Source organism: Watersipora subatra, chromosome 4, assembly GCF_963576615.1.
Source record: "Watersipora subatra chromosome 4, tzWatSuba1.1, whole genome shotgun sequence".
NCBI classification, from domain to species: Eukaryota; Metazoa; Bryozoa; class Gymnolaemata; order Cheilostomatida; family Watersiporidae; genus Watersipora; species Watersipora subatra.
The window spans coordinates 32772679-32785556 of NC_088711.1; the positions used below are offsets into that span (position 1 = coordinate 32772679).

Genomic DNA, 12878 nt, shown 5'->3' on the forward strand with positions numbered 1-12878 from the left:
TCTGGACGGGTATAACTGGAGTGTCTCAGAACCTGCATCCAACCTCAGAACCTCTATGCATGCATGTATGCATGCATACATGCATGCATAGAGGTTCCTGCATCCAACCTCAGAACCTCTATGCATGTATGCATGCATACATGCATGCATAGAGGTTCTGAGGTTGGATGCAGGTTCTGAGACACTCCAGTTATACACGTCCGTAATATCTAGGTAGTAATATCCAGGTAGTAATATTTAGGTTGTAATATCTAGGTAGTAATATCCAGGTAGTAATATATCGGTAGTAATATCCAGGTAGTAATATCTAGGTAATAATATCTAGGTAGTAATATCTAGGTAATAATATCTAGGCAGTAATATCTAGGTAGTAATGTCCAGGTAGTAATATCTAGGGAGTAGTATCTAGGTAATAATATCTAGGTAGTAATGTCTAGGTAGTAATATCTAGGTAGTAATATCTAGGTAGTAATATCTAGGTAGTAATATCTTGGTAATAATATCTAGGTAGTAACATCTAGGTAGTAATATCCAGGTAGTAATATATCGGTAGTAATATCCAGGTAGTAATATCTAGGTAATAATATCTAGGTAGTAATATCTAGGTAATAATATCTAGGCAGTAATATCTAGGTAGTAATGTCCAGGTAGTAATATCTAGGGAGTAGTATCTAGGTAATAATATCTAGGTAGTAATGTCTAGGTAGTAATATCTAGGTAGTAATATCTAGGTAGTAATATCTAGGTAGTAATATCTTGGTAATAATATCTAGGTAGTAATATCTAGGTAGTAATATCCAGGTAGTAATATTTAGGTAGTAATATATAGGTAATAATATCTAGGTAGTAATATCTAGGTAGAAATATCTAGGTAATAATATATAGGTAATAATATCTAGGTAGTAATATCTAGGTAGTAATATCCAGGTAGTAATATTTAGGTAGTAATATATAGGTAATAATATCTAGGTAGTAATATCTAGGTAATAATATCTAGGTAGTAATATCTAGGTAATAATATCTAGGTAGTAATATATAGGTAGTAATATCTAGGTAATAATATCTAGGTAATAATATCTAGGTGATAAGCCCACTGCTTTATTCCATATCGTTGCATCTTTATTATTCATCCTTTCCTTAGAGTTTTTTGCTGAAGCGGAAATATGGAATACATCTTTTCTGATGTGAATGCTGTATTAGTTGTGTTGAATTATTTACCCATAATTTTGCGCAACACAACATTGACGTAGTTTCATAGTTTAGTCAGAAAAATATATAATATGCTTTGTTTGCACGGCGTATAATTATGTGTCATTTGTTTTTATAGCTATGAGCATTCGTGCCTACTCAAGATTTTGTAAGCTTGTGACTGCCTTTTGTTAACATATGTATCATTTCGTAGCTTAGGAGTCAGCGAGGATGACCTGGAGAGGACAGGGGAGCGGCAGATAAGACGCGACACTATAGTTCTACGAGGAGTTGATCATTTGAACACTCAAGATATATTCAAGTATCTGGCCAAGTATCCACCTCAAAACTTAGAGTGGATAGATGATAGTTCATGTATGTGAGTCATACCTCTATATACCTCATGTTCAAATTGCAGCATCTGTTACTAGCAACCTTTCAATCAAACTCTCTTCTAATCATTTTATAATTCAGAAGAAGTTAATCTTATGAACTATTGAGTGTTGGTGGGAAAAAATCAAATGATTTAATTTGTGTATTTAAACCGGGATTTTGTCTCTAGAACAAAAATTAAGATTTTTCACACTTTTGATGTTTTACATAATTTTACAAAAATCAATGTAAAACAATCTTGTTTTGATTTCTGTAACAAATCCGTAAACACTCTTCTGTCATGAATTAGCTAGATGTTACGGAGGTATTTGACTGCATGTGTTGTACAATGCTACCGAAAAACTTTGGAAGTGAAGCTCCTGTGAATTTATTTAGTAAGCCTAAAGGAGGATTAATCGTGAGATAGTAACTATAACTCGTAGAGTTCTCTCTCACTACTTTGTTTAACAAACGGTGTTCTGACATCAAGCACTTTTTACTGCAATCAGCTCAACTGCAAGCATTCAAAGAGTATTCTTTACCTTAGGTTTCGTTCATTCAAAAATAGGAAACTGGCTCCATACTAAAATAGGAAACTGGCTCCATACTAAAATAGGAAACTGGCTCCATACTAAAAAGCCTGCAAGCTGGTATTTATATTTTGCATGATGAACTATTTCGATCACCACGAGAATGAATGTCCTTAAACATTCCATAGTACCTGTTTACTTATTGGACTTTCATTTGTACTTTGTGTGAAACTGCAAATGTTAGAGTACTAGTGTTAAAGCTACTAGTACAGTAAACGTTCCTATAACATAGACCTCCTATAATGTAAATTCCAAATAATCTAAAAAATTCATGTGAAGTTTTTTTTCCTACTACGTAAAAAGTTCCATATAACTTAAAGTGTTAAGTGGGGTGAGTTTTCAAAATTGATTTTAATGTTAGTTTAACTCACCGCACTTGCGGAAAAAAAATGTTGTGTGTTTAGCATTATATCTATTATATATAACTTTCGCGACATTTTAGTTTGTCGTAATAGATCGTTAAATGTGTCGACTTAAAGGCGAATAGGATAGCTGCGCAATTGTTCATAAATACAAAGGCAATCGATTGGTGCAGGTGTTACAACGTCGGTCTACCAATCTAAATGTCACGAGTTGGATTGTCGTCGCAAATTATCTTTATTTTAACCTTGGCCATTGGATAGTGATAGACGACCAACCGGCAGAACTGCTTTTTATAATAAAAAGACTTTGTTATCTTGTTTCATTGTAGATGTACAAAATATTTGTTATTAGCATTGCTTTGCAGAATAAACTTTGCTGTTTAGAAAAATAAGCAAATCGTTGTAAATGAAGGTCAAAAATGTGCAGTCCCTATCAACTTGTTGTAAATTGACCGCAATCATGGTCTATAAAACCAGTGAGAGTGACCATAAAAAGGAGAAAAGTTTTCGATCCAAACCAATAATTCTGTAGTTACTTTACAGCTCACAAATTAAAAGAGTTAAGTGAAGATTTTCCTTCCAGCATTGCCAAAGGGGTGAGTTTGGAAAGATCTTGGAATGGATTAGGCAATTTACATGTATTTTACTGTTCCTATAATGTAAATTCCCTATAACGTAAACGTTCCCGGAACAGATTATTTACGTATAGGAGCGTCTACTGTAGCTCTACTCCACTAACTTACATGTAGTTTGCACATTATGGTTTTATATGGCAGTTGAATGCAAAAATATAAGAATTTGTCAGATTGAAGCGCGCAAGTCACTAATACCGAAAAAAACGTGGGCTCACCGGCATTTTGAAGTGCAATGCGATACAAAAACAACTTACATAGGCAGAAATTAGGGAAAAAATCAAATTTATCGAAAAAATTCATAAACGTTAAAAAAATTGATCTAAATTGAAAAAATTCATTATTTTCTTTAAACGTGGAATTATACCTGTAGCACTTTTGATTAGCCAGAATATTAGGGATCATTCACATTAAAGATGTGATTGCGTCAAATTAATATTCGATTAGTGATTCGATTTATCAAGAGCATTATAATGAAGCATGACATCAACACATTTAAAGATGTGGTTGCATCAAATTTGAGTTGATTTCAGAAGAAAGTATTTTTTTGTCTCTTAGTTGATATGTTGTTTGTTGTGTTAGGCAATCTCATTGTCAAGATATTTGAAGATTAAAATCGAAAAAAAGTTGAAGAAGCGGTAAAAACGTTCAGGTCAAAAAAACATGCCCAGACTTGCCCAAAATGACATAACACGTGATACAACCTGTCTATCGCTTGTATTCACATTGGCTATTGCGATAGAAGTCTAGTCTTGCGCATATATTTTATCTTGTATTTGCTCATGTTGGCTAGAATAAAATTTTTAATCCAGCTAGAGATACAATATTACCAATGTCTCAAATGCCTCAAATAAGAGAAATTAAAAACTTGTCTTATTAGCTTCCTTTAAATGCTGTGTAAACATCTTAGTGCCGACTACCAATTCTACCGGTCTACGGTAATTATATCAAGCAAACTAAGTAGAATAAGGTCTTTGTATCGGCACAGTTTTGTCGCTACCTACACCGGAAACTAGTTACTAAAAAAATAAGCAAGCTGCATATTTGAAAAGAATATATTCGAATATATGGCGCAGCCAACTGTATCCCTAAAAAGTCATGTATAGTTAACGTTTTCAAGTCATTATTGGTTTCATGTAGAAAAAAATTCACTGGTCACAATTGATTCGAGTAATAAACAAATGGTCAAGCTATGCAAAAGTACCTGTCAATACAGCTCTGATTACACTTCATAAATCCATCTATCATACCAGATTTCAGCACAGGTGTTAGCGGGGCTATGATGTATTCAATGTTCTACAAATCACGTTTTGCATTATCTTCAACAATATTATTTTATTATATAATTTTTACAAGCAAAACTATTTTTATCTCGGCATAAAGCTTTTATTAAGAATATCCATCCAAGTCGTGGCCACTCACATAGTTTCAGCTCATACAATAGGACAAATTAATCTACTGCAGCAAACTCGAACAAAACATATCATGGTTTGTGCAGCACACATTCATGTCTCTCTGTCCCATTGATGGCAGTTTCCAGACTCACAGCTGCTCAGCTGGTGGCACCAGATAAACACCCCGTAATCAATACAATAAATGTAAGAAATATATGTTATTCATAGATATGTCATTTTAATGCGTATCTAATGAAAGCTTTCAAGTTGGGAGTTTGATATACTGCGAGTGTAATTTTAAAAATGAGTAAATGTTTAAAGCACATAAATTATATAATTGTTTTATTATATAATTCAATACATCAGAGTCTTGGCTTTCGAATGAGCCTATATTCAATACACAAAGAATAATAGAACTATGAAAAGCAGGGTGTCAAAAGTATGTCCTGCAATAAAAATAACACTTGGTTGCGGTTCCCACAATGTGTTGTCATAATTATTATTTAGCCTTAGGTAGTCGATCCCTTTCGCTGTCATTGAGGCTGCGCTTTTCTGTGACAATCGGTGCAGTTAAACCCAGAGAGCACTAATAATAAACTAGGATTCTAGATAATCAACAATGCCTGGGGATCGTGCTAACGCCTGACCAATACAAACACATGTTCTGGGTTAATTAATTATGCTTCAATAAATATACTGTCATTGATAAATGTAATAAAATCACATCGAACAAATTGTAACCTGCAGTTTCGTGGCCCTAGGACTATATGTAAATTGCACTTTCGCTAGATCACACAATGCTTTAAATTAATTAGTGTCATTCGACTCTCAGCATCACAATAAAAAGAGAGGGCTAGTGCTTAATATCATCGGGAAAACATAGTATTGTGCTTGGAATCTGAGTTATTTATCATAGACATAATCTGTACATGGAGAGCTAATGACACTGATTCCTTTGTCATCTTCATTGGTTCTCTGGAGTTGTCCTCCCTTCGCCTGCCACTAGCGTCATTATCGTAGTTAATAAATATAAGTGGTAAACAATAAAATAAGCGGTAAGAGCACACAACACCGAATATGAAAATTGTGACGTCACATTTTTCGAGCCTATACCATTGAAGATTTATGCGGTAGAGCTCTAGGGAAATCCATCTTGTTCATCAATCTAAGCCATTATGTTGCTAGATGCTATAGATTAATTTAGAAGCCATCCGTCAATTTAATAATCAACATCGTGTATTTTGTAGCAAGAACTCACTGCACATCCGAATCACGCAGGCGTGCACAAAAAGTTACATTATAGTCTCAAACAGAAAAATATAATCTCAATGTAAACACAACAGTATATATATATATATATATATTGATATATATATATATATATATATATATATATACTAGCTGCATTACCCGTCTACAGGAGCAGATTCACGGGCAGCATAAGGTTTATTGAGAGTTGGCTTTCATACCGTAAAACAACTCCAAATATGCAGTTACATCTCCCTCTCTCCATCTCTCCCTCTTTCCTCTCTCTCCCCTCTCTCTCTCCCTCCCTCTTCTCCCTCTTTCTCTCCCTCTCTCTCCCTCTCTCCTGCTCGCTATCCCTCTCTCTCTCCTTCTCTCTCTCCTTCTCTCCCTCTTTCCCCTCTCTCCGTCTCTCCCCTCTCTCTCCTCTCCCTCTCTCCCCTCTCTCCCTCTTTCTCTCCCTCTCTCTCCCCCCCTCTCCTCCCCCCCCCCCTCTCCTCCTCGCTCTCTCTCTCCCTCTTTCCCCTCTCTCCCTCTCTCCGTCTTTCCCCTCTCTCTCCCTCCCTCTTCCCCCTCTCTCTCTCTCCTCCCCTTCTCTCCCTCTTTCCCCTCTCTCTTTCTCTCTCTCTCCCCCCCCTCTCCTCCTCGCTCTCCCTCTCTCTCCCCTTTTCTCCCTCTCTCTCTCCCTTTCTCCCCTCTCTCTCCCTTTCTCCCCTCTCTCTTCTCCCTCTTTCTCTCCCTTTCTATCCCTCTCTCTCCCCCCCCCCCCTCTCCTCCTCGCTCTCTCTTTCCCCTCTCTCCCTCTTCCCCCTCTCCCTCTCTCTCTCCCCCCCCCATCTCCTCCTCGCTCTCCCTCTCTCTCCCCCCTTCTCTCTCTCCCCCCCTCTTCTCCTCTCTCTCTCCCTTTCTCTCTCCCTCTCTCTCTCTCCCTTAGTTCAACGCAACACATGCGGATAGACAACATTTTTGGTTTTTCTGTCGGGCGTATGAAGAAACAGTTTTCGGCGTGTGCCTACTTTTGAGCAGGCGACGTATAGCTGGTCATGGCTGATGCAGGGTGACAGTAAGTCGATAGCAGCTGCTCTCTTTCTTTTCACAATAGCGTATCGCAACCCTCGGAGTACTCGTGAAAGTTCTGTAATAGTAAGTTACAGTAGGCCTACTCGTAGCTGGAAAAAAATTAGTAACTCGGCTGCTGAAAGAAATGAACATGACCCACTATCACGAACAGCGGCAAATCCAACGTTATTAAGTAGTGGAGATATCAATCAATTTATCTTTGTATAAGCTATCCTGCATTACTTATTAGAAGTCATCCTCTCATGTAAATTTTCTTTTAACTTTTACACAAATAATCTCAAACTAAATATGAATTGTTCACTACTATCTTGCATTCAGGATTCTTCTACAGTTTCCGTTTTATTGGATAATATGCCTGCAAATAGAGGCTTTTTGTTATTTTGTTATCAGCAAAATAAAAGATTACTAACTAACTAACGATCGAATCGAAAAAAAAGACCGCCATATACGGTAATTTATTTATACTGCTCATATTTGGGAGTTATCGGTGACTCAATATATCGAGAAGACAACTCATACTATTAGCATATCAGTATTTATCGTCCATCCCTACGATGAATAGCAGGTTACGTATTATAATATAGGCGTGTACTAACCGGAGATTCCCGTTAATGCGTCCTAGCGGTGAAAAAAACCGCAGAATAGACACGCCCTTATATAAAAGTAGCGGCTAATAGTCGGAAAAGTACGGTACTCTATAAAGCGGACAGACACACAGATAGATAGATAAATAGATAGACAGACAACGATTGCCGTTTATATAGTAGACTAGCTGCATTACCCGTCTACAGGAGCAGATTCACGGGCAGCATAAGGTTTATTGAGAGTTGGCTTTCATACCGTAAAACAACTCCAAATATGCAGTTACATCTCCCTCTCTCCATCTCTCCCTCTTTCCTCTCTCTCCCTCTCTCCCCTCTCTCTCCCTCCCTCTTTCTCTCCCTCTCTCTTCCTCTCTCCTCCTAGCTCTCCTTCTCTCCCTCTTTCTCCTTTCTCCGTCTCTCCCCTCTCTCTCTCCCTCTTTCTCCCCCCCCCCTCTCCTCCTCGCTCTCCCTCTCTCTCTCCCTCTTTCCCCTCTCTCCGTCTTTCCCCTCTCTCTCCCTCTTCCCCCTCTCTCTCCCTCCCTCTTTCTTTCCCTCTCTCTCTCCTTCTCCCCTTCTCTCCCTCTTTCCCCTCTCTCCCCTCTCTCCCTCCCTCTTCCCCCTCTCTCCCCCTCTCTCTCTCCCCTCTCTCCCTCCCTCTTCCCCCTTTCTCTCTCTTCCTCTTTCTCTCCCTCTCTCTCTCCCCCTCCTCCTCGCTCTCCCTCTCTCTCCCCTTTTCTCCCTCTCTCTCTCCCTTTCTCCCCTCTCTCTCCCTTTCTCCCCTCTCTCTCCCTTTCTCCCCTCTCTCTTCTCCCTCTTTCTCTCCCTTTCTATCCCTCTCTCTCTCTCCCCCCCTCTCCTCCTCGCTCCCTCTTTCCCCTCTCTCCCTCCCTCTTCCCCCTCTCCCTCTCTCTCCCTCTCTCTCTCCCCCCCCCCTCTCCTCCTCGCTCTCCCTCTCTCTCCCCCCTTCTCTCCCTCTCTCTCTCTCCCCCCTCTCCTCCTCGCTCTCTCTCTCTCCCTTTCTCTCTCTCTCCCTCTCTCTCTCCCTTAGTTCAACGCAACACATGCGGATAGACAACATTTTTGGTTTTTCTGTCGGGCGTATGAAGAAACAGTTTTCGGCGTGTGCCTACTTTTGAGCAGGCGACGTATAGCTGGTCATGGCTGATGCAGGGTGACAGTAAGTCGATAGCAGCTGCTCTCTTTCTTTTCACAATAGCGTATCGCAACCCTCGGAGTACTCGTGAAAGTTCTGTAATAGTAAGTTACAGTAGGCCTACTCGTAGCTGGAAAAAAATTAGTAACTCGGCTGCTGAAGGAAATGAACATGACCCACAATCACGAACAGCGGCAAATCCAACGTTATTAAGTAGTGGAGATATCAATCAATTTATCTTTGTATAAGCTATCCTGCATTACTTATTAGAAGTCATCCTCTCATGTAAATTTTCTTTTAACTTTTACACAAATAATCTCAAACTAAATATGAATTGTTCACTACTATCTTGCATTCAGGATTCTTCTACAGTTTCCGTTTTATTGGATAATATGCCTGCAAATAGAGGCTTTTTGTTATTTTGTTATCAGCAAAATAAAAGATTACTAACTAACGATCGAATCGAAAAAAAAGACCGCCATATACGGTAATTTATTTATACTGCTCATATTTGGGAGTTATCGGTGACTCAATATATCGAGAAGACAACTCATACTAATAGCATATCAGTATTTATCGTCCATCCCTACGATGAATAGCAGGTTACGTATTATAATAGAGGCGTGTACTAACCGGAGATTCCCATTAATGCGCCCTAGCGGTGAAAAAACCGCAGAATAGATACGCCCTTATATAAAAGTAGCGGCTAATAGTCGGAAAAGTACGGTACTCTATAAAGCGGACAGACACACAGATAGATAGATAGATAGACAGACAGACAACGATTGCCGTTTATATAGTAGATATATATATATAGATATATATATATGTACCCTAGTACACTTATATTTCGCTAGTATTTAGTTTCGTGAGTAGCTCACAGACTAAAATTTCGGAGCAACTTAATTTCGCAGCTCTGATGAGTGCGAAAATATAGTGATGTGAAAATAAATGCAGTGGAACAAACATAATTAAATTCCTCAGGTTCAGTTCACCGATAAAAAAAAATTTCAATTTGCGACTAGGTTGTAATTGTGAACCGCAGGTAGAATGGTGTGGGCAAGGTCGATAATGCAATTTGATCGCTTGCTGCCATTTGTTTCTTGGACTATCAACAGGCCCGTTTTCACTGGGGCAGCTAGCTGGCCGGCTGAGCCGCCCCAACTTATTGGGAATTTTTTACGGTAAGTGCAGTCCAACTCGAATAACTCGCCCTCGGATAAAATGTAACATTTCATCTCAAACACAAGGTCAACTCAAACGGATTTGTTTGGTCAATTCCAACGCAATGATAAATTCCTTCAGATAACTCGACCTCAACATCATTTATTCGAAAAGTTATTCGCCCAACAGCCATGGACGCGGTTTTTATCGCTGTGGAATATCACTTCATTCCAAGCCATAGAGACAAACCTCAACTTCTAGTAGTTCTTAGGCATCATTATTATCATCATCAGAGGCAAAATATTTTTGTTAACGACTTTTATAAAGGTTTGCAGAAGATTAAGTTTTATCAAACACCCGCTTGGCCATGTCCCATCGAAAACGTAAAAGCCTCCGAATGAACTTAAAATAAAATCCGCAAAATTGATCTTTGTTAAAACGCTCAAAAGAAAGAGATGTCTTTTTCTGAGCATTTTAACTGTGGTCATGTTTTGCCTATTTTAATTTAAAAACGTCTCGTCAGTCACATCACTTAAAACAAAACAAATCTCAAAAAAATACAAGTTATTGAAGAGGTGTCAGTGGTGAATCCAAACCTTTCCAGAGCCATGCTGCTTGTGTAGTACTGCGAGTGTCAGTGCATGTGTCTTATTTTCTTTCAACACACGGTGCTCACTGCATTGGTTGATGTCCCCAGCAAACGATAATCTACTAATTCGTGTGCATTGACATTAAATTCCTATCACTATAAATCATTCTTAATGGGAAAATAATCATAATTAATTGCAAAATAATAACGTAATAAATTTTGATAGTCAAATTATTTTGTTGGTTTATATTTTAACGATGCTATAGTGGTCGTTAAAAACGTTAAAATAAATGTCGTTATAAAATTCCGTTCTACAGTATCAATGAACAAAGCTATTTAGTTTCGCTTTTTCGCTCGTTTGTTATGATAGTTTAGTTTCGCACATGAAACTTTCGCGAGAGGATGACACCGCGAAAACGCGAAAGTTAGATGCCGCGAATACATAAGTGTCCTAGGGTATATAGTTACAGTATATATATATATATATATATATATATATATGTCTCTTACATATATATATATATATACATATATATAGGAGACTCAAATTTAAAGATAAATTCTCCTATCTTCCTCTGCAACATAACGCTGCTGACGCCTGTCAGCTTGAACCATACGCTGTCTGCCCCAAACTTTAACTACCCGATGCTCAAAAAACTAGAGTTACCTTCGAGGGAGCTGGAAGCATTGTTATAATTCTGCTCTTTGTCAATAAACCGTGTCGATGGAGTAATTCAGTAAATTAACGATGTCAATTGAGTCAGTGAATATCGATGTCTTATGTGCGCTCTTGTAATTGAGTAAAACCTTAACTTCAAGATCACAGACAACGCGTTTTACTATCGATAACATTTATTACGACCTATATAACAATTCCATGCTTGTGATTGGCTAAAGAAGAAATCTTATGTATATTTATCGCTCGTGGACTCGTTTCACATGTATCACTCGTTACATCATGAATGAAGCATTCGCTCGAATCTTAGCTTTTTCAAAGATGACCCCATTCAAACGCTTATATTTCTAGACAGTGTTAGTCTACATTTTACAGTGGTTCCCAACCTGGGGGAAATCCCCCTCCAGGGGGAATTTGGCATTTTAAAGGGGGGAATTTTAGTTTTTATAATTTCGCATTTTGTGAACGTGCTTTTAAGCCTTAACAAAATCCTAGATGTGTTTTCTGTTCTCCTTCTATCACATGTATATTCTGGCTTGGGTAGTAGATCAAGTACCTTTTACTGTACATTCATTGTAATACAGTCTGCATTTAGGTACTGTAAATGTAATAATCTTTGCCAACAATTTGGAAAAAATCCAATAAACCAGCTTGACCTTAATTAATGACCTTAGTAACTAAGGTCAAACTAAGGCTTAGTTTGAAATTGTGCTGCTCGCAGTGCACATGTATTTGACAAGGACACACCCACTTATCAACTACTGCATCACACGTAAAAGAAAAAATCTATAAGAATCTTTGTACAAGTATAATTACATATATGCTCTCATTATTGTTTCCTATTATCACTCATGTTATGTCTTACTTGCTTTTCTGCAAATAAGTCACATAATCATGCATCTAATAATAGTAAATCAAATAAAAAATATTAATACAATCAAAGATGATTATTATTGTACAAAGATATACTAGATCGTTTATAATATTTTTCAGCCACCACTTTATTTTTACAACCATTAATTAGTGCAAGATGTCAAAGGCAAAGAAACGAATCTACACTGAGAGTTACTTGGATCATGGGTTTTCGTATCTTATGAAAGACGGTCTTTGGCTTCCGCAATGTGTGATATGCCTGAAAACTTTCACAAATGACTCCATGGAACCATTTCAGTTGAAGCAACACTCGCAAAAAATTCACCCCGCAGTAGCTGAGAACGACTGGGATTACTTTTAGTCCAAAGAGCGGCAAGTAAAGAGAAGTAGACTTGATGCAAGTGGAGACCTCTATGCTCATAGTAATGCGCTTATTACAGCTTCATACGCTGTTTCCTACCATACTGCTCAGTGTAAAAAGCCACATACAAATGGAGAAACCTTGAACAAACCATGTGTGTTAGACTACGCATCAATAGTACTTGGAAAACCAGCTGGGCAAAAATTTCAAGACCTCCCACCATCCAACAACACTGTGAAGTGACGCATTGATGACATTGCAGCAAATATTGAAGAGAAAGTACATGTAGTTGCTAAGATTAAAGCATCCCTATTTTGGGCCATACAACTTGATGAGTCAACTGATGTTGCCAGTCTTTCCTATCTATTGGTGTATGGTAGATATGTGCATGACACATGAGTTTCTGTTTTGTCAGCCCTTGCTTAGAACAACTTCAGCAAGAGATGTGTTGAAAATAGTTGAAATTTCCTTAAAAAGGCCAAGTTAGGTTAGGATAATAAGTGTAATAAGTTAATAAGTGTATACACTGGTGGAGCACATGCTATGTTATGCACTGATAGAGCACCTGCTATGTTATGCACTGATAGAGCACCTGCTATGTTATGCACTGATAGA

General features: G+C 38.0%; 1 protein-coding gene across 1 annotated transcript in view; it reads left to right on the top strand.

Moving 5' to 3' along the window:
* LOC137393516 (nuclear cap-binding protein subunit 3-like) overlaps positions 1 to 12878 on the top strand; it is a 42250-nt gene that overhangs the window by 10151 nt on the left and 19221 nt on the right. Inside the window, exon 5 of the mRNA XM_068080096.1 lies at positions 1403 to 1563. Within this exon, the coding sequence (XP_067936197.1) occupies positions 1403 to 1563 (161 nt within the window). The remainder of the gene's footprint in view (positions 1 to 1402; positions 1564 to 12878) is intronic.